This window comes from Schistocerca nitens, chromosome 6, assembly GCF_023898315.1.
Source record: "Schistocerca nitens isolate TAMUIC-IGC-003100 chromosome 6, iqSchNite1.1, whole genome shotgun sequence".
NCBI lineage: Eukaryota > Metazoa > Arthropoda > Insecta > Orthoptera > Acrididae > Schistocerca > Schistocerca nitens.
The window spans coordinates 492,861,972-492,885,095 of record NC_064619.1 but is presented as its reverse complement, the minus strand read 5'-3'; the positions used below and the strand labels follow the sequence as shown (position 1 = coordinate 492,885,095).

At 38.0% G+C, this 23,124-nt stretch overlaps 1 protein-coding gene across 1 annotated transcript in view; it reads left to right on the top strand.

The window, feature by feature from the left end:
* Positions 1-23,124, top strand: part of LOC126262876 (collagen alpha-2(IV) chain) — a 294,377-nt gene that overhangs the window by 178,749 nt on the left and 92,504 nt on the right. Inside the window, exons 12-16 of the mRNA XM_049959745.1 lie at positions 2,326-2,522; positions 5,865-6,071; positions 11,681-11,849; positions 13,514-13,641; positions 20,581-20,743. Coding sequence (XP_049815702.1) covers positions 2,326-2,522; positions 5,865-6,071; positions 11,681-11,849; positions 13,514-13,641; positions 20,581-20,743 — 864 coding nt within the window. The remainder of the gene's footprint in view (positions 1-2,325; positions 2,523-5,864; positions 6,072-11,680; positions 11,850-13,513; positions 13,642-20,580; positions 20,744-23,124) is intronic.

Genomic DNA, 23,124 nt, shown 5'->3' with positions numbered 1-23,124 from the left:
AATAATGAAAAAATATATTACCATACCAGAATAGTTGTGTTTTTCACTCCTCCCCCTCATTACGTAGAAAGATTTGCTAGCTGTTACTTTTCATTCTGTGTGTAGCTATAAGCTTTGATTAATCAGACATTGCTGTGGCGAATGTAAACTTTTGTTGTAGAAAAATAGTAAAGTTAAATTTTCTGCATTTTTGTTGTTGAAGTTAATTGTAAGATGAAAAATAGATAAAACTGTTGTAGTCAAGCAATGTGCTGTTCTCTCATAATTTCATAAATATTGAATGAAATACAGTGTAAAGTTTTGTGCTAAAAAAGGGAATGTAAAAGTGACAGTAGTATCACAGAACATTGAAAGTAATGTCCTTTTCTTTTATATGTTCACTTTTGTTCATTCTGATTTGGCTGCTGCGCTCAAGAGAGAGACACCATCTCAGTATGGCTGTATCTGATTATACAATGAAATTATCATCTTTTTGAAGCTGTATGTATCATGTAAGTGTGTTGAAACTGAACTCAGCAAAATACGTAAGTGACTCTCTCTCCATATAAGGGATGCAGGGTGCAAGAAATCCAGAAGTGAACCTGATTTTTGTATGGGACAGCATAGTGATTATTCATGATTACCATCCAGGATCTGTACAAAATTTTGCAACACAGAACCTGGAATCAATATATTACATAGGGTATCAATAATTTGTAATTTATGTTTTTCTGCAAATTGAAATTGCTATCAAATGGTTCTTACATATACTGTGGAAGCACGAGATGTTTATTTAACTTGCTGCATCTTGGTGGCAAGGCCTCACACACAGTTGTTGCCACACCATGTCAGTAAATGATGACAACATAGTGGAGTTCCAGTATCTCTTCAGCAAAAAAACTAAAACTAAACTCCGTCTACAGGCCGCAAGCGACCCATCGGGACCATCCGACCGCCGTATCATCCTCAGGTGAGGATGCGGATAGGAGGGGCATGGGGTCAGCACACCGCTCTCCCGGTCGTTATGACGGTTTTCTTTGACCGGAGCCGCTACTATTCGGTCGAGTAGCTCCTCAATTGGCATCACGAGGCTGAGTGCACCCCGAAAAATGGCAACAGCACGTGGCGGCGGGATGGTGACCCATCCAAGCGCCGGCCACGCCCGACAGCGCTTAACTTCGGTGATCTCACGGGAACCGGTGTATCCACTGTGGCAAGGCCGTTGCCTATCTCTTCAGCAAAGAGATTAAATTTCATCCACCATATTTGAGGCACAATGGACTGCCATTCTTTCTCGGGTAAAAGTTATCAGCTGGTACATCACACTTTTTATAAAATTTTATCTACTTTCCTTTTGAAAACAGTTCCATGATTGAAGTAACCACTGTGCATCAGGATCCATCAGTGAGGCATACTAGCTGACACCTTTTACCCTAGAAAACTAGCAGTTCAGTTTGCCTCAAACATTGCAGACATATAGGAATGTATAGCCACTCTGTGAAATTTTAAACCTTTTGGTCTTCAGGATTGGTGCCTTTTCTTTTATGAGAGCCAAGATCACATTGTTTGCAGTTCATGTAGGATAAAGGTCCTCTACACACCACATATACTCTCCAACAACAACAGTGATCTACATTTGACTGTAGTGGTGTCTTCAGCAAATCTTTCGCATATATATGGTGCCCTAGATTTCTAGTTTTGTGACTTTTGATACATAAGTATTAACTTTTGACAGGGAAGTATTTGAAGCAACAAGTGGACAGAGGTTACCCTTCATCATTACTAATGTTGAAAGAAGCTGTATATTATCACATAGAACTGCTGAAATCCTGTTTACATCAAATTCTACACTCTGCAAACCATTGTGAGGTGCTTGACAGAGGGTATATCCCATTGACCAGTTATAAGGGTTTCTTCCTGTTCCATGCACTTATGGAGCATGGGAAGAATGATTGTTTGAATGCCTTTGTTTATGCAGTAATTGTTCTAATCTTATCCTCACAATCCCTATGGGACTGATATTTATGTAGAAATCCTGCTTAGTGCAGTGCAGTGTCTCCTTACTGGTGGCAGAGAGAGAGACAGAGAGAGAGAGAGACAAAGACAGACAGAGAGAGAGAGAGAGAGAGAGAGAGACTGTGCAAATACTAGAAAAAGAGCTAAAGCAGAAAATTAGTTTGATTCTTCTGCTTTTTGAATATGCATCAAGATCACTCATCATACATCTGCTGGTGGATATATGTATCTCCACATTTTTAATTATTGTTTCTTATTTTCATCCTAAAATTTCCATTATTGTTGTAACAGTAATCAGTGTCTAATATTATTTTACAAATATTTGTCTAGGTTTACCTGGGCAAAAAGGAGAGATAGGTGGTCGGTGTGAATACTGTACACCTGGAGCACGAGGTGAGAAGGGAGACCGTGGAAATGATGGTATTCCTGGGCAGCCAGGACCAAGAGGGCCACCTGGAGAGAGAGGTGCACCTGGAGAGGCTGGAGCTGATGGAATACCTGGAATTGCTGGGGCACCAGGACCAGCTGTGAGTAAAGCATTTCTGCTAATCTTTTTCTTATTGCCAATATTACTATTAGTTTCGGTTCGACTAACCTCCTATGAAGTGTTTGTTTTTTTCTACAATGGTTGCCTTTCAGTCACATGGAGTAAAAGGAAGCTCCGTGAAGACTGATGCCTAAAGAATAGCAATGCAAGACAGCAATTGGGGAAAACATTGGCAATATCAGATGGTGCTACAGCATTCATTGTCAGTTGTACCTTTCAAATACAGATGTGACTACACAAGAGATGTATGTTTTCAAGACAAACCTTGATAGTCATCTTAATAATAAATGAAAGAGGACAGAGTGGCGAAGAGAAGGAGAGAAAGTCACAGAGTTGAGAACTTCAGTAACTGCACACAGTCGTAAATAAAATCATTCCACTCATATAAACCTACAGGTGATACAATATTGAAGATAACAGACTGGAGAACAAGAAACTGCTGTTCTCTGATAATGTTTTGGATCAGTAATGAGTCTTAGTACTAACATTTAGAGGATGTAGAGGCTTATCTCATGAGGGGTAAGATAGATACTGCCTACAGGAAAATTAAACAGACCTTTGGAGAAAAGAGAACCACTTGTATGAATATCAAGAGCTCAGATGGAAACCCAGTTCTAAGCAAAGAAGGGAAAGCAGAAAGGTGGAAGGAGTATATAGAGGGTCTATACAGAGGCGATGTTCTTGAGGACAATATTATGGAAATGGAAGAGGATGTAGATGAAGATGAAATGGTAGATATGATACTGCGTGAAGAGTTTGACAGAGCACTGAAAGACCTAAGTTGAAATAAGGCCCCGGGAGTAGACAACATTCCATTAGAACTACTGACAGCCTTGGGAGAGCCAGTCCTGACAAAACTCTACCATCTGGTGAGCAAGATGTATGAGACGGGGGAAATTCCCTCAGACTTCAAGAAGAATGTAATAATTCCAATCCCAAAGAAAGCAGGTGTTGACAGATGTGAAAATTCCCGAACTATCAGTTTAATAAGTCACAGCTGCAAAATATTAACGCAAATTCTTTACAGATGAATGGAAAAACTGGTAGAAGCCGACCTCGGGAAAGATCAGTTTGGATTCCGTAGAAATGTTGGAACACGTGAGGCAATACTGACCCTACGACTTATCTTACAAGAAAGATTAAGGAAAGGCAAACCTACGTTTCTAGCATTTGTAGACTTAGAGAAAGCTTTTGACAATGTTTACTGGAATACTCTCTTTCAAATTCTGAAGGTGGCAGGGGTAAAATACAGGGAGCGAAAGGCTATTTACAATTTGCACAGAAACCAGATGGCAGTTATAAGAGTCAAGGGACATGAAAGAGAAGCAGTGGTTTGGAAGGGAGTAAGACAGGGTTGTAGCCTCTCCCCAATGTTGTTCAATCTGTATATTGAGCAAGCAGTGAAGGAAACAGAAGAAAAATTCGGAATAGGATTAAAATCCATGGAGAAGAAATAAAAACTTTGAGGTTCGCCGATGACATTGTAATTCTCTCATAGACAGCAAAGGACTTGCAAGAGCAGTTGAACGGAATGGACAGTGTCTTGAAAGGAGGGTATAAGATGAACATCAACAAAAGCAAAACGAGGATAATGGAATGTAGCTGAATTAAGTCAGGTGATGCTGAGGGAATTAGATTAGGAAATGAGACACTTAAAGTAGTAAAAGAGTTTTGCTATTTGGGGAGCAAAATAACTGATGATGGTCGAAGTAGAGAGGATATAAAATGTAGACTGGCAATGGCAAGGAAAGCGTTTCTGAAGAAGAGAAATTTGTTAACATTGAGTATAGATTTAAGTGTCAGGAAGTTGTTTCTGAAAGTATTTGTATGGAGTGTAGCCATGTATGGAAATGAAACATGTTTAGACAAGAAGAGAATAGAAGCTTTCGAAATGTGGTGCTACAGAAGAATGCTGAAGATTAGATGGGTAGATCACATAACTAATGAGGAGGTATTGAATAGAATTGGGGAGAAGAGGAGTTTGTGGCACAACTTGACCAGAAGAAGGGATCGGTTGGTAGGACATGTTCTGAGGCATCAAGGGATCACCAATCTAGTACTGAAGGGCAGCGTGGAGGGTAAAAATCGTAGAAGGAGACCAATAAATGAATACACTAAGCAGATTCAGAAGGATGTAGGCTGCAGTAGGTACTGGGATGAAGAAGCTTGCACAGGATAGAGTAGCATGGAGAGCTGCATCAAACCAGTCTCAGAACTGAAGACCACAACAACAACAGTACTAACATGAGCATACCATTGAATTAATACATATGTTGTTGTTATAAATTTTAAATAGGAAAAAAAGAAGAAAAATCACCCATGTATTGAGTGAAACAGTTAGTGATAAGGAAGATGTTGTGCAAATAGGTGCTGCCTTGTCTGTATCTTGGAATCTTAGAAGTAGGTGTTTCCAAAAAGTAAAGTGTAAGTTAGTGGTTTTCCCATTCTGTTCATTGCATTTCTGTTATATCACTATGATTGTTGTATTTATTGTATTTCATTGGTATTTGGTGAAGAGCATCTCTGCTATTCCTAATAGTGTACTTTGTTGGTGTTGAAGATATTGCTTTGATACAGATTCTGATGTAGTGGCAACGTATTTTGTCCCATTTGGGTAATGCTGTCTTGATATCACTGTGATAGAAAATTGCACCATAATCTAATTGAAGTTGTACCGGCAACTGATGAAGACTGGGCATTACGTAAGGATCTGCACCCTATCAAGAACCCGTGGAGACAGTTTTTTCATTTGGTCTCAGATGTCTGATGTGGGCATACCATATCATTCATGAGTCTTATATTAGTTCTTCGAATTGTAAAGCTACTCCACATGTGTATGAGTAAACAACATTATTAGTGTTTTACAATATGATATTGTCTGTCCATTTTTTATCAGCCAACTGCCAATTAATTTAGAGTAATATGACCTAGGCAACCGTAGGTATTTTGGTGATACATGGTAGTTGAATATTGACATGTATTATCTGTGTATTATAACAGTTCAACAGTCAGGGGTAGGGAACTTTCAATATAAATAGTAAATTTTGTGTACAGGGTTAGGTTTAGGATTGTTCCTTGAGAAAGGGATATTGACATTCTGTGTGGGGCCACCATCTTATTCCTCAATCAACCATGTGCCCAACAGGTGTAAAGCAGAATATAGATACCTTTCACAAAGGTCATAGGCACCTGAGACATAAAAGAAGATTGCAGTAATATGTGGTGACATACTGCCCGTTTACACAAGTGATTTCAATTTTATTTATTCTGTGTTTAAAGTAATTATTTGAAAATTAAATGTCTTATTATGAACTTTCCTTAGGGTTTGGCAGGACGACCAGGACAACCAGGAATCCAAGGGCAAAAAGGTGATTCAGTTATTTTATCAGCGAATTTAGTCAGAGGTCCTCCAGGATTGCCTGGTGACCGTGGAGATCAAGGCAGAGAAGGTCCCAAAGGCAATTTAGGTCCACCTGGAAGACAGGGACGAACAGGAATACCTGGCTTGCCTGGCGCGAAAGGAGACAAAGTGAGTTGTAATTTAGATACTGAACAAATTGTGAGCATTGCAGTCACTTTATTACCTATTTCATAATTTTGTCCCTTACAGGGATCTCTAACTGATTAACATGATATTTCAGTATTGCAGATCTCAAAAAGAACAGAGGATAATTGTAGGTAATGTTGTTAATACTGATGGCATTTGCATTTATTTTGTGGTGTTGTATTACATCCTTGAGCATAAAAAGAACTAAGCATAAAAAGAATTTTACTAATTTAATTGTATACATATTTCATAGATATTTGTTTAAAATGTGGTGAACTTATGACTTCATATCACAAGAATATCTCCTCAACATATAAAGATAAAAACATGTTTACTTTTACTCCAGAAAGTGACATGTTGTAGTTGTATTTATGTAGTATCCTGAATGGGACTGAATTTTTTATGCTTTCTTCTATCCAAGTGTTATTGTATCTGATCGTTTGTTTTTTCATAAACTAGTTATTATCAGTTACAATTTTGAGTTTATTTCTATACTATATAATGTCCTCTCTAATGCCTATTTCTTGAAGGTATGTTTCAGTTTCAAGCAGCTAATTTCTCTTAGCTACTGGAGAGTAAGATTGAGAATTATTCTGGTCTGCCTAGAATTGTCATTCTGAAATTGGAATCATACAATTTCAGTCAGCTGTTCCTAAAAGTGGTGGATATTGCTTAGGATGTTGATGTAGCTCATGGTATTCTGTTTTCACACAGAGTCCACATGTGCAGACTGTACTGAAAAAAAAAATAATTTCATCATTTTTGTAATCAAAGTTTCTGATCCTTATAATTCTTCTGCCTCAGGTACAGTGTTGTAATATCTTACCTTCACATTAAGGAACATTGAATTTTGATTGTGCCTGTTCCAAGTGATTCTACTGACTTCTCTACCTCACATGCTAATTAACGATACGAAAGAAAGAGTGTCTTCCTATTGCACTCTTGATTTAATACCAAAATTTTTAGATATTTTGTCCGACAATCAAACTTTGGTTACTTCTCTGAAGTTCATGTGTCTTTGTGTCCTTCTAATATCTCAAGACCTACATCTCTGACTGTTAAAGCCAGCTAATGTGATCACCATCTGTCTGCCGTTACAGGTTTTTAGAATGATTTTTAATATTCATAATTTGTTCTGCACAAGGTCTTCCTTTTCCATATCTTTCCTGATATTTTTCCAGTTAGAAGATCAGTCACTTGAGTAATATTTCTGAGACAATTTTATAAGAAAATTCTAATAAAGATATCACTCTATAGTTATAGCTCTTTGTTTTCCCCATTTCTTTTGGGTGGGCAGAGTAATCTTCAGAGATTTCTTAAGTGGTTGCAGATATTTGTAAGAATTGCATGACATTTCTGGGTGAATTTCCGCATTGTATTTTCCATGTTTTGGCAATTATACTACTTTCTGCTGCAGCAAGGGTGCCTGTGCCCCTACCTGGGGGCAAGTGGAGGCAGCCTCCCCCCCCCCCCCCTTCCATAGCTCTCAGGGAAAGGAAAAAAATGTAGCGCAGTCTGATGTTTTTATTTCAAGAAAATGATTTAAAAGTTAGTATTATGCAGGTTTTTAACAGGTCAACACTGTAACTTTTTAATGGCTACTTATATGTTGCCATTTGTCTTCTAAAATCCGAAATATTAAAAGTACCCCATACCCCGAGGCTTAGCCCCCCAACCCATAAACTATTGTATGGATGCTTATATTGACAGGTACCTGATTTTTTATGTCATTCTATCTTTTCAATTATAGGATTATCGTTGGATGATCAAAATTTTGAAAGTCTTTGAAATATGTAGCTAAAAATTTATATTTTCCCCTTACGTGTTTCCAACACCACACCAGAAGTTTTAAAGCAGAGATTGGTGGTCAAATAATTTGCGAACTCTTCTTTAATGTTCTATAGACATTCAATGTGTTATTTCGTTTGAAATCCCGTTTAATTTTTGCCAGTGAGTTTTGTTCACAGTGAGAACATTTTGCAAGTGATGATCTGTCAAGTTTGTTTTCAAATTTTGGTGAATTGATGCCATTGTTGGTTGGGTTCTTGGTCATTCCAGTCCTTTATTCTCACTTCTACAGCCTCACCATAGATGTCTCCACTATTTACATTTTTTATGAGCTCAGAGAGAGACCAATATCCTGAGAGACTTCCAAAAGGATTGCTAGGTTCCTGTTGGGCTTAACTTTAATTAATACCTTATAATTTGAATTGGTGTGTTATTTCTGTACTATTGCATTCATAATTTATTTTTCATTATTCTTGGAAATAGCCCCCTGGCTTATTTGAGTTCTCCTAAGTAATGATTTGGGGATCTCCAGTTGTTTTCAGTAAATGTCCTGAGATATGGGTTGAAATTAATTTTTGATTGAAGGGTACTATAATCTGATTAATCTTTTTTCGGTATCTGTTGACCTATTTGTAAGCAGCGTATACTCAGGAAGCAGATCTGAATGACTTTTTCTTTCAGTCTGCACATTAATGCCTCCTGTCAAAATGTTTTCATGACGTACGTATTTGGTCATACATTTTATAGTACTTCCCCAATGTCCTCTGTGTTTTAGGGGTCTTTTTAATTCTAATTATTTGCTGGTGTATGTGTTGATTAGTGAGTAACCTTATGTGCTGACTTGATTCATAAAACTGAAGTACTTTCAGAAGATAGTATAAACTTCAGCACTGAACTGATAATATTTTTTCCAACTGCATATGTGGTGCTGAAGTGCAGTTACTTGGTAGGAATTTGGATCACTAGTTTGCCTTTGAAGTTCATTTAGGTTCCAGATACCACATGATTTTCATTACTATGTGTTGTTTCTTGAAATTTTCAAACAGAGATGTCAAAAATGGTTTATTTATCAGTTTTCCAGAGCGTATTGATGTTTGTTGTATAAATATAATGTATGAATTTAGATGAAGAGATTTGGTAAGCTCTGATACATTTCTGCTTGATCACAGTCCTCCAGAATCCAGTACTCAAGATAAAGGGGTAGCTAGTTTCCAAAACAGGAACAGTTACAGTTAGAGCTCAGTTGAAAAGCACACAAATTTAAAAATCTAATTAAATCTTAATGTGACTCAATTATACAATGACACAATTAGAGTTTGTAATGTTACTAACTTAGTCATACTGATGTTGCTCCTTGATAATGCTGAATTTCCGGTGTCTTGTTCTCTGAAACTGGTTTGATTTGTATCCTAATAGGGATATGATATTGTTGATTTGAGCTTGAGATTACTTCTCATTTATTATTTCCAGAACTCATAATGAAGATGATCAGCTTCTTCTATTAGCTATTTTTATGGTTGAAATAAACTGGTTTACAAACTATATAAATTAACTCTCTTTAGTGACAATTTCTTTAGTACATATTTCCATAGTGAAGTTGTCACTCATGTCATAAAAAATGGTAACTCCCCACAAAACACCACTTAATAGAAAACTGATAGTCATAAATAGTGGTCAGTTTGAGTCACTGAACTTTTTCTAATACATTTACCCAGAAAAGTGATGTGAGTGACTACAGACAGACTGTTCAAATAGGTTCATAAAATATTTACACTGATTAATTGTGAGAATCAGATCTGCATATATTAGTGATGTCGACATACAAATGTTGATTCAGTGAGTGCCACCCATAAATTTTTACATTCTGATGAAAAATGGTAATTGTGAGCTGCAGAAGTAACTGATGATACATTGGGAGTTGTAGAGGGATAACCCCTGTTCTTCTTTCAGCACTTTCCTAGCACTTTAATCTACCAAGGCAATATATTATCAGCTACTGTCTGGAATATTACAGCATTCTTCACATCTTAGGGAGTATCACTTATTTTCTGCCCTCTCTGTGTACATGAAGTATTATGAATTACAAATACAGTGTGACATAAAAACTCAGCAATGACCAAGAGTAATCCCCAGACTTAAATATCAATTAATTGTAGAGTACAACAAAATCATCTGATCAGATTGTATGCCAGGAACAGGAATTACAAATACACATGATATAAAAATTCAGCAATGATCAAGAGTAATCCCCAGACTTAAATATCAATTAATTGTAGAGTACAACAAAATCATCTGAACAGATCATATGCCAGGAACAAATTAAAGGTTTCCAAGATTTGATGTGTTGATGTAATGATTTTATTTGTCACTCTGAATGGCATAAAAATGGCATTCTTGGCTATAAAGTTGCAAGTAGATTGAATGTCTGACCAGTTCTCATCTTCAGGAGGCAAAATTATATGTACTGTCAACGGATACATATAAAAGTAGAATATCTCACAATAGATGATTTCCTCTCAACCTGTGTTCAGCGTGATCTGCTCCTACTTCCTAGCCTTCTCCATCCTATCCCTCTTTCCTTTCCGAGGAAAGAACTAACAGCTCTGAAATGTTGGATAGTTTTTTACTTTTGTATATGTCTATCAGCAGTATGTAGAATTTCACTTCCGGAAGATAAGAAAATACTGGCCAGTGATTCTATCTACTTGTAATTTCATATTCTTTTCAGTTGATTTTTTTCCTCTCGTACAGTTAATCACATTTTTGATTATAATGTAGTTTCAAGATTCTGAAACTTTAATCATTTATTTGCCTCAAGATTAATTGTATACACCACATATTTTATCCATTTCTGGTCAGTTTACTATAGTGCAGGTTTGTTTTTGTTCTCCAGTGTATATCATCATCAGTTTGTTCTTTGCCCATACATACATTAATCAAGATAATAATAATAAAAATAATAATAATAACAATGGAGTTATTGTACTTTGCTACATTTCAAGTCTAGCCCTCAGCAAACAAGTCATTAGCATTGAGTGCTTTGCTCTTTTGTTCTTCTTCTCAGTATTTGACAGCTTACTTCAGTATTTTACCACAGGCTGTCACTGACACCCAACAGTCACAAACATGTAAGTCTAAAGTTATATAATAAACTGCCATAATCTGTCAAAACCCTCACCATCTTTAAATTTAAGGAGGTATTAGACACATGGCTCAAAAATAAAGCATACTACTCAATTGAAGAATATCTTGGAAGTAATTTGGAAGGAATGCGTAAACAATGAAATAATGTAACTATCATTAACTAAATGTGTAAAACCGTATAATTAATTCTTGAACATAAACTGTATAATGATTATTGCTGAAATTGTCTGGTTAGTAAAAAGTTTATGTATTTATGTAGATGTAAAATGATGATGTGAGCAATATGTACAAATTACTAACTACTAAAAAGATGTATGTATATGTATGCATAATGTATAATGTAAAAATTAGTAACAACTATACTTTTATGAAATATGTAAAATGTATTTTGATGAAGCCAGTTGTATGGTAAACATGCTGAACAGCTAATAAATAAACATATGAAATAAACATATGAAACAACAACAACGGCATATATGGTAAAGGTTAGTGCAGTGTGAAACCAGTGTCATATGTAGTACAACAAGAGAACGCAGATTTTTTGAAAGATTTTCTGAAAAAGTAGCACTAGTTCTTTTTAAAGTATGTCTGCTGTGTATAATTCAATAGCTTTCTTCTGGAAATACTCTTCAGTCACACATGAATGCTTTCATATACAGGGCGAACAAGGTTTTCCAGGTAATGATGGCATCCCAGGAGCAGCTGGGTTGCCAGGAGTAAAAGGAGAATCTGGTCTAAGTGTCAAGGGTGAGCCTGGCATTCCTGGTAGACCAGGAGCAAAGGGTGACAAAGGTCAACCTGGTCTAATTGGACGCAAAGGAGAAGCAGGTATGAATAACTGAAAAAGAAAGTTCTCACGTACACCCATACACCTGAACTTTCTTCTCTGTTTATGTGCTACCCTAAACAACACTAATGCCTAGATGCCTCAGTAGATACTCCCCAAAACTTGTCCCTTCTGGTAAGAAGTATCCATAGACTGCTTTCCTCACCTTTTCTTCATAATACCTTTATACTTCATCTGTCCACATTTTTTTAAAAAAAATCACACATTTCAAATACTACAGGTTTCTTTTTTCGGTTTTCATTGATCTGTTTTTCACTACCACATAATTCTCTATTCCAGATGTGCAGCTTCAGAAACATCTTCCACAATTTCATGTGAATATTTGATACCAATGAATCCTGTATTTGTTGAAGAAAGTAATCTGTATATATCTGGTATCTGACAGCTAGTGTCCTTAATTCCTTTGCATCTCGAAAATAATCTAAATTGTATAACAAGAAAGTGAGGTTCAGACGTCAATAATTTTGACACAATGTTAATATCATGTTTAGCTGAAGTGATTGAATAGCGTTTACCTGCAAGTACATCTTTAAAAAAATAGATAGATGAAAAAGTTACTCTCCAGAAAGAATGAAAAAATGTATTTGTAGTGAGGACACTAAATATTGAATCTCTTCAAGAAAATTGATTTCTATGTACAAAACGGGAGAAAAAAGTCTTGTGAGTGGATACCAGAGGGGTAAGCAACTCACACACAATACAGTCAACAGAAATTTAACTCTTCCAGGTTCGGTAGACTCATCTTCCTTCACTTTAATACCTCTTAACAGCTTTTATTTTATTAATCTTATCCACTTTGAGTATTTTTGACCACTATTGTATCTTAAAACAATTAAAGATACAAATAGCTGCAATGAATCACTTAATGATTTTTTGTGCACTGCTAGTTTTGTGTCATTTCAGGCTTGTCTACAAATGGCATGTACAGAAGGCTTACGTGATGATTCTTAAAGTTCTGCACTGGGTTCTGTGGGTTGCTTAACCATGTTAAAGAGAATACTTCCAATATATTGTCTTGATCACATTTATTTTGCAAACTATGGTATATTTTGCACTTCTTAATTACTGAGACGTTGAAGCTAATATCCCACTCACATATTTAAATATTAATGGAATGTTAGCTTCAGGGACACCTGTGCTGTTTCACTAAGAAACCAAATTCAACATTTGGCATTATTTGCTGAATAACTACAATTCAAGATGTTATATTGAAATATTCTAGCTTTTGTCAAAATAAAACAACCTTTATTGACAAACATGGGGTATCTTATGTGCACACTTTTACTCCAGTGCAAAATTATAAGCCCTCATTGTCTCCTTAAAGATTTATGTTACCAGTGTAGCCTCAAAACAAAACAAAAAATAGCAAAGGTAATCACTTACCTGCAGATGGATAATTGGTCCACTTAGGCACACATAATAGACAAAATTTTCTTACTTCGTGTAATTTCTCTTATTCCATTATTATAATTCAGATTTTGTTCTTTCAGTTATAAATAATATTAGTCAGTCACTTACTTCAATAAAATTGTAAAGCAAGATTAAATAACAGGTATACCAAAGAAGAAAAATAACAGTCAGTCCAGGTATATAGGTATAAAAAGTAAATAAATATAAATATAACAGAGACATTTGTGTATTTCAGGTACCTGTCCACCCATAGACATTACAGATGGATTCAAAGGAGACCGTGGAGCCCCTGGAGACAAAGGTGAGCCCGGTCCACCAGGACGAGATGGACGACCTGGAGAGAAGGGAACCCAAGGATTTCAGGTATGATAATTGCAAATTTAAATATTAATGCTATGGGCCTAGTTTTAATACTCAGTGTTTGATGACTGCTGTGGTCATAGTAAATATTTAGATGAAGTATGGGCCATATGTAGTTTCACATCAATCAAATGTGTTAGGAAGATGTAAGAAAGGCAATCTCTAAACACCAGGACCAGTCATGAGAACAAATTAGTACCAAAATACAGTATGTCAGCAGCATTTAGTTAAAACAAATATCTTGTCTCAAAATATTCTAGATACTCATTAGTTATATATTTGTTAGCAATATAATTAGATTGAACATTTCTTTGGCATTGGAATTCCATTACGTGTGATTAATAATTACATAAAAAACAGTTTGGTCCCTTCCTGTGTAAAGTGTCCTTATGTGGTGGCAAGGACAAAAGGTAATAAAGTTGGCTCCCAGGGCACAATGAAAGAAACACATTTATTTCCACTCTGAAATTTTCACTCTGCAGCAGAATGTGTGCTGATATGAAACAGTCTTTACAGAACTAGCACTCCTGGAAGAAAGCATATTGCAGAGACATGGCTTAGCCACAGCCTGGGGGATGTTTCCAGAAGAAATTTTCACTCTTCAGCAGAGTGTGCACTAATATGAAACTTCCTGGCAGATTAAAACTGTGTGCCACACCAAGACTCTAAATCAGGATCTTTGCCTTTTACAGGCAAATGCTCTACCATCTGAGCTACCCAATTGGAATTCATGACCTGTCCTCACAGCTTCATTTCGCCAGTACCTTGTCTCCTATCTTCCAACTTCACAAAAGCTCTCCTGCAGACCTTGCAGAACTAGCACCCCTGGAAGAAAGGATATTACGGAGACATGGCTTAGTCACAGCCTGGGGGATGTTTCCAGAATGAAATTTTCACTGTGCAGTGGGGTGTGTGCTGATATGAAAATTCCTGAGAAAGGTCCTGACTTCGAGTCTTAGTCTGGCACACAGTTTTAATTGCCAGAAAGTTTCATATCACTGCACAGTCCACTGCAGAGTGGAAATTTCATTCTGGAAACATCCCCCAGGCTGTGGCTAAGCCATGTCTCTGCAGTAGCCTTTCTTCCAGGAATGATAGTTTTGCAAGGTCTGCAGGGGAGCTTCTGTGAAGTTTGGAAGACATAAGACAAGGTACTGGCAGAATTGAAGCTGTGAGGATGGGTTGTGAGTCGTACTTGGGTAGCTCAGATGGTAGAGCACTTTCCCACAAAAGGCAAAGCCCTGAGTTCGAGTCCCAATCTGCAACACAGTTTTAACCTTCCAGGAAGTTTCAACACAATGAACAGTTCATAGTTCTGACATGAATAGAAAATAATAGCCACACTAGTAGTTTAATAAACTCTGTCAACTGGAGGCCAGTTGGAGGTCCTTGGTCAGTGTCTGGTTGATGTCCTAAACAGTATGGAGGTCATGTCTGGTTTATTGTCTGGCATGGTCAGGCGAAGGCTGGCCAGTGGAACATTGGAAGAGCACCAATAGCTGATGGGAGATCAGTGCTTGAACCAATGGCAGCTGCTGGGATGCGATACTGCTGACAGGCTGTGCAGCTGTGTTTTGGTTGGAGTCCTAGGCTGCACTGCATTGATGTCCAGTCTTAATCCTGGTGTATCGTGGTGGAACTGCTGCTGGTGAACACTACCAGTATATGGGCTGCATTGCAGACCCGGCGTAGAGCCCAGAATGCGAACAAATGCTGTCAGTAGTTCATTAGAAGTATTTCCATGAGGTGTGTGACCCACGGACACTATGTAGTGCCCTGCTTGCAGTGCTGCCATTAGATGTATGTGCCACTAGTGGATGGTGCTGATGCCTGTAGTTGAGTCCATTGGAATCTGGTGTGTACACAGAGTGATGTGTTGCTGTGTACGTAAATTGGCTGGTTGCTGTTGTGGTCTGCCAGTGTTAGTAGTCATGCAGTGTTTTTGGCAGCATTTGGCTGGCTTTGGTAGAAGACATCAGGAGTATTGCAACCCACCAGCTGTGGGTGTACATACCAATGGCAGCAGTGTCCAGAAGACTGGCCCAGCCACAATACTCCGCACCGCTTTTCCCTAGAGTGTTTGTACTGGTGTATCTTATACACCAGACTCACCTTATGCCCACAGTGGAAAAAGGCCAAGCCTTGTAGCCATATACATGGCGACAATTTCCCAGTCAGTGTTTAGCTTATGTTTAGTTATATGAAGCATCAAGAGCTCAAAGCCAATGATAAGTTATTTCTGGAACTGCAGCTGCAGTGTATTGTATACACCACAAGCCTTGTCGTGTAAGTAAGTACGAGGTGCATTCAAGTCCTAAGGCCTCCAATTTTTTTTCTCTGGACTGGAAAGAGATAGAAACATGCGCATTGTTTTAAAATGAGGCCACGTTCATTGTCAATATGTCCCAGAGATGGCATCACCGTACAGCAGATGGGATTTTACCACCAGCGGCAAGAATGAGAACTGTTTTAAATACTTAAAATGGCGACGTTTTCCTTACTTGAACAGCGTGCAGTCATTCGTTTTCTGAATTTGCGTGGTGTGAAACCAACTGAAATTCATCGACAGTTGAAGGAGACATGTGGTGATGGAGTTATGGATGTGTTGAAAGTGCGTTCGTGGGTGCGACAGTTTAATGAAGGCAGAACATCATGTGACAACAAACCGAAACAACCTTGGGCTCGCACGAGCCGGTCTGACGACATGATCGAGAAAATGGAGAGAATTGTTTTGTGGGATCGCCGAATTACTGTTGAACAGATCGCCTCCAGAGTTGGAAATTCTGTGGGTTCTGTGCACACAATCCTGCATGACGACCTGAAAATGCGAAAAGTGTCATCCAGGTGGGTGCCACGAATGCTGATGGATGACCACATGGCTGCCCGTGTGGCATGTTGCCAAGCAATGTTGACGCGCAACGACAGCATTAATGGGACTTTCTTTTCGTCGGTTGTGACAATGGATGAGACGTGGATGCCATTTTTCAATCCAGAAACAAAGCACCAGTAAGCTCAATGGAAGCACACAGATTCACCGCCACCAAAAAAATTTCGGGTAACTGTCAGTGCTGAAAAAATGATGGTGTCCATGTTCTGGGACAGTGAGGGTGTAATCCTTACCCATTGCATTCCAAAGGGTACTACGGTAACAGGTGCATCCTACGAAAATGTTTTGAAGAACAAATTCCTTCCTGCACTGCAACAAAAGCGTCTGGGAAGGGCTGCACGTGTGCTGTTTCACTAAGATAACGCACCCGCACATCGAGCTAATGTTACGCAACAGTTTCTTCGTGATAACAACTTTGAAGTGATTCCTCACGCTCCCTACTCACCTGACCTGGCTCCTAGTGACTTTTGGCTTTTTCCAACAATGAAAGACACTCTCCGTGGCCGCACATTCACCAGCCGTGCTGCTATTGCCTCAGTGATTTTCCAGTGGTCAAAACAGACTCCTAAAGAAGCCTTCGCCGCTGCCATGGAATCATGGCGTCAGCATTGTGAAAAATGTGTACATCTGCAGGGCGATTACGTCGAGAAGTAATGCCAGTTTCATCGATTTCGGGTGAGTAGTTAATTAGAAAAAAAATCGGTGGCCTTAGAACTTGAATGCACCTCATACTATTTCAAATTGTCGACGTTGCTAGAAAGCGGTATATTTCGGACATCCATTTTTATACTTCATTAGTCACTAAAAATAGTTTATGTTTCTTATTGTGGGGCCAAAAAATACTTGACAGATGAGGAATTACACTGAACTCTTTTAGAGATGCTTCTGGAAGAAGATGACAGCAGAGATACTGATTTGTTTTCTTGTTTTCTGATATAGAGGATGAAGTAATACTACCAATTGATCATGAAAGTGGCTCTGAAATTGTGTATGATGAAAGATTACCTTCCTTTGATACTGAAGACAATGTATTTATTGGTAAGGACAAAAAAACAAATTGGATGAAAACTGATGTGCATAAAAAGATGTCACATGTACCACCAAAAAATATTATCGAGATCTTTCCAGGACCTAAAGTGGTAGCATGAGGTATTGTAGAGGAAATTGAATCAGTTCATCAAATCATCAGTGTTGATATGATAGAAGAAATTGTGCATCTTATTAGTGTATACTTTGACAGAAAAAGGCAATAAGAAAATTATTCTAGAGATAGAGATGCTGAGTTAATAGATTGTAATGAAATTTGTGCAGCATTAAACATTCTTTATTTGATTGGCCTCAAAGATGAAAACCACATATATGTAGTGGAACTTTGGTCAAATGATGGAACAGGAATTATTGTTTTTAGATCCTACATGAGTTACAAGAGAATTTTATTCCTGCTCAGGTGTATTAGATTTGCTAATAAGGAAACTGGGGATATGAGATGCGAAACAGATGGGTTAGCATCTAGATATGGCACCAAAATATTTGCTCTGTATAGTGCTTAGTCATTCTACACTGTTTCATTGTAAGTGTATTGTGGCAAATAGCCAGAAGGGCTGTTTTTTGCTTCTAATAAGCCATTTGATATTGCGTGTAGACTAACTGAGCTGATAAAAGGCACAAATACAAATGTGACAACAGGTAAGTGTTATACCAACTACAAACTGGCTCTCTCTCTGTTGCAAAACAAAATCACTTGTATAGGAAACACTAATAAAGGATAAAAACAAACACCATCTGAGTTTTTGCCCAACTAGAACGGAGAAACCTGTTCTGCAGATTACTATCACACTGTATGTGCCTAAACATAACAAATCTGTTGTACTCATTTTCAAAGGCACAATGAAGGAACTGTAGATGAGGCCACTAAGAAATCTCACATAAAATTTAGATTCTAATAAAACAAAGGGTGGAGATGATACTGTTGACCAAATGTACAATAAATATTCAGTAACACAAGTCACAAGAAGATGGGCTATGGCTATATGGTATGCAATGTTGAACATGACTGGGTACCAAGGCTCAAATGTTATTTCAAGCAAATGGAAAGAACAAGAAACATCCATGTCAAGTTTTTCTAAAGAACCTTTCTTTTCAACTCATGAAATCACATCTTATCGGAAGATCAGAAATACCAGGTCTACTACCTAATGTTAACTTGTATCTGTGTCATTAGAAAGTTCAAGAGCTGCATATGCAACATCAACCAGTGAAGGAAAAAGGTAGATGTGAAATTTGTGGAAGGGCAAAGAATAGCTCCACAACAATAAGATTAGTTTGTATTTATTTTTTCTGCAGAAGTCATTCTCAAACAGCAGTTTTCTGTGGAGAATGCTGTCATTATTCACCCGAGATTGAAAGCAATTAATTTACAAGTAATGTATTGTAGTGAATTAAATTAGATTTGTAACCTATGTGGGACCATTGTTATGGATAGCTTAAAAGTTACCTGCAATTGCTTTATGAAGCAATGTAAATAACTGCAATAAATAATAAAGTAAATGACATTTATCATCACTGTGTACGTAATACGCCTTGTGACCGCTCCTGTACCATTAAAGAGCATACCTGCTCTAGGGTTAAAAGGATGATCAAGCCATCTAGGTACTGAGGGGCTTGGCCATAGTGGAAGGGCCAGTGGGATGTCAGCCAGATGTTGGTGGCCATTGGGAGGCTAATTCAACCAGCACCAGCCACTGTTGACACCACAACACTGATGGGCTCCACCTAAGAGAAGAAGAAGATGTCCAGCAGAGTGGAAATTGGGCTGCGGATGGTGGTCACACTGTAGACTATGAAAAGGAATGCATCCATGACATGAACACTCCAAAGGAAACAAGCTGGCTAAGGCAGTGGTGCTGGTGGCATAGAAGGATGAACTGGATTGGAAAATTGCACAGAAATGAGCACTGGAAGAAGAATAGAACACCTGTGCACAGATGAGCCACAGAAAAGGAAATGTGTGATGATTGACACAAAAATTGAGAATTGTCGCAAATGATGCCATGCTGGTGGCAAAAGGGACCATGCAGGCAACAAACATGTGCACTGAGTAGGCACTAAAATGGATCTGAAAACCTATGTGTGTCGGAGCAGGGAAGGGACCATGCTGGCAGCAGAAGAAGCCACACCGACAGCAGAATGAGCCGTGTTAGTGGTGGATTGTAAAAACCATGCTGATGGCAAAAATGGAAATGCCGTACCAGCAGCACAAGGAAAGAGCTGTGCCGGTAGCAGAAAGGAAGAACTATACTAGTTGCCGAAGGGCATAGCTGTGCCAGAAGCAGAATGGAATAGCTGTGCCAGCAGCGATATGGGAGAGCTATGCCAGTGGCAGAAAGAGAATGCCATTCCAGTGCCAGAAGGGCAGAGCTGTTCCAGCAGCAGAAGGGAAAATCTGTGTCGGCAGCAATATGGAAAAGCTATGCCAGTGGCAGAAAGAAAAAGCCATTCTTGTGCCAGAAGGGAAGAGACATGCCAGTAGCAAAAGGGGGATCAGGGGTTGGTTGCAGGCAGAGCATTTCCAAATGCTGAGAATGTGAGCCCAAAACCCCTGAAGTGAAGGCGGTGATAGGATCATACATGAAGACGTGGGGAATGCCTATCAGAAAGTGTGGTATAAAACATGGCAGACACAGGCTGGCCTGTGATGTTACAAAAAAATTCAAGAAACATTTTTAACTGAGCCTTGATTACTATTTCAGTGCTATCAACCATCTGCCAACAGTAACTAGCACCTGTGTACTAGAACACTGGTGGAAGAGCCATTTCACAACACAACTACTTTCATTTGTAGGATTGCCCACATCGCAACACATAAACATTTTCGGACATTAGATCTTGCATGTTCGCTCATATAATGTGCAGAAAACTTATTGCTTTATGATGTGCCTTAATTCTGTAATACGCAAAATATTATTTTTCAATTAGTTTGTGCCATAAACAAGGACAAAAAGTCAAATATATAAAAACACACTGAAACTCATTTGGCAATTTCTCTTCACTGTCAGGGTGAGCCTGGGCCCCCTGGGCCCACAGGACCTCCTGGACCAGTGGGACCAAGAGGTCTTCCTGGTCCAAGAGGAGAGAAGGGTGAGACTGGCCCAATGGGTTTCCCTGGAGAGCCTGGGCGAGATGGTCAGAGGGGGTTGCCAGGGCCTGCAGCACCTAAAGGTAAGCATACAGTTAGTTGTGCCTAATTTGTTATGAACTGAATATTGTTTAGAACAGGTGGCTACAGTTAATGTAATATTGATAGCCAACACAACCTTTCATCTGTGCTCAGTTATTATTTAATCTCCATTACAATCTAATTTCTTTTGGTTCATCTCAGTGTTTTGTTTGTTAATGTGGTTTTCAGTCTGGAGACAGGTTTGATCCAGGCAAATCTCTTCATTTCTGCAGAACTAATGCGACTGTTTTCTGTGTTCAAGCCTCAATGTCCCTCTACAATATTCATTAGGATGTGTTCTGTCAGCTTATCCCTTCTCCTAAATAAGTTATGCCATAAAGCTCTTCTTTTCAGTAGTTATCCAATCTAGCTTTATAATCTTCAATACACTTCTGAAACACATTTCAAAAGCCTCTACTCTCTTCTTGTCTGTGCTGTTATTTGTCTCCATATCACTTCTAAATAAGGGTACACTCCAGTCAGATACTGTTAGGAAAGACTTTCTAATATTAAATTTGTATTCAGTGTTAACATATTTCTCTTTATCACTCCCTTCTCAGCTACTGCCTCCCTTTAATGTTCCCCACCTTACAAATGCATCATAGAACTATAAATTTGCTTTTTTGTGAACGGTAAATTATATTCATTAAATTGATGTAAATTGGTAAATAGCATGCTACCTAGACTAAATATTACTCCAAAACTGATAAAATGAGTGATAAGACAATATTTGTTTTAATTTACCTCTGTGTTCAGTACAATGTAACATAGGACAGTAAGCTGGCACAAGTAAGTTCAGAACTATACTGAGTCCAACAAAATAAAAGATTTGCTTTTCATACAGTTAAAACCAATTAAGAACACTAACAAGATAAATACAATTTAAAAAAGTTAATAATGAAGCTTCCCTTTTGCCGGAGCCTGAATATTTGCTATATGAATATTACCGTCACATACACCTTGGTAATGGAATCTCAGTCCACTGGCTTGTACAGGGCACAAGAAATAGTTTAGATACTAACCTGGAACATCTTGGTATTAGAAACAGGAAACAACCATGGCTTTTCTTAATAACAACCACTACTGCTAGTGCAGCTGACCAGAACAACAGTAGTGCTAATAATAACATACAAAATCTAGCAAGCCAACTGCCCACTGACCATACATGCAGATGGCCATATATCAACAAGCCAATTCTCAAGTCATGGCCTGGCCACTGAGCAACCCCCTCCGTCCTCATTGCTCTGTCCACGCTACCTGGCAAACAGTGAATGGCCAGATAAACACTTCAAAACCAGGGAGAGACGAGCCCCACTCTCAAGCAGCAAAGTACAGGAAGTGGTACCAACATAGAGGGCTAAGTCAAAATAGTGCTACACTTTGCACAAACTAAAATGAGACATCAGCCAAACATAAAAACCACTGTGATAATAACACACATTGGTGTTATGCAAAGTTAAGTAAACCTTAAGTTTTGCTATGCATCAACTTCAAATGTGGATGCAAGACAGTTTTTTTATATGTTATGCATTGAACATCATGTATCAGTCACATGTAATTCCAAAAGTATTTGCTAACTGGCACCCAACACTAGAGAGGCAGTTGAGTGTGCATGAATTATCTTTACAACCAACTATTTCACAATGAAGATGTTGCAGTCATTATGACATGAGTTTTAAATGCCAAAACTGAGCTAACCTTTGAGTACCACCTAAGCCATTCCACAACATCTAGTGGTACACTGAGGTACTTCTACGAACATAGTGCATTGTAACAGTCACTTACAGTATTCAAAGCAACAATTGGTGTGGAGATTGTGTTATGTAGTTGTAGGAGATTGTACATGTGGTTTTTTTGTAGTGATCATATAGAGGAGATCATTGATATTGAAAGTGTATCTAAAGTTATTGTAACATAAATTTACATTTATAATAATGGTTTTATGAGCAGTTTCAATGAAACCTCTGGGGCAGTATCTATTCTGTTCTGTACTTATGATATAAATATATTAAATCTGAGTCCCATTCTTGTTTGGTATTTAGGGTTATAATTTTTTTAGACCTTATGCGTTGATCAAAGGTTCCAGCTGTGAGATTGTATCTAGGAAATATACAAAATTTCTTTCAAATATATCTCATGAAATGATGAGTGGTTGAAAATTTTATGTCTCAGTGGTTCCAAAGTGAAACTGCTTCCTTAAAAAATAGAATGCATAATTTTTGCCAATTTCTGCTTGTATTTGTTTTTCACTATAAGGATAAAGGTCATTTTTGTGAAAAAATATCAAAATTAGTTTTTTAAAATATTATTGGGGCTCACAGAGTTAACAGGATTATGAGAATATATACATAAAACATTTGGATGGAGTTAATCTCATCACAAA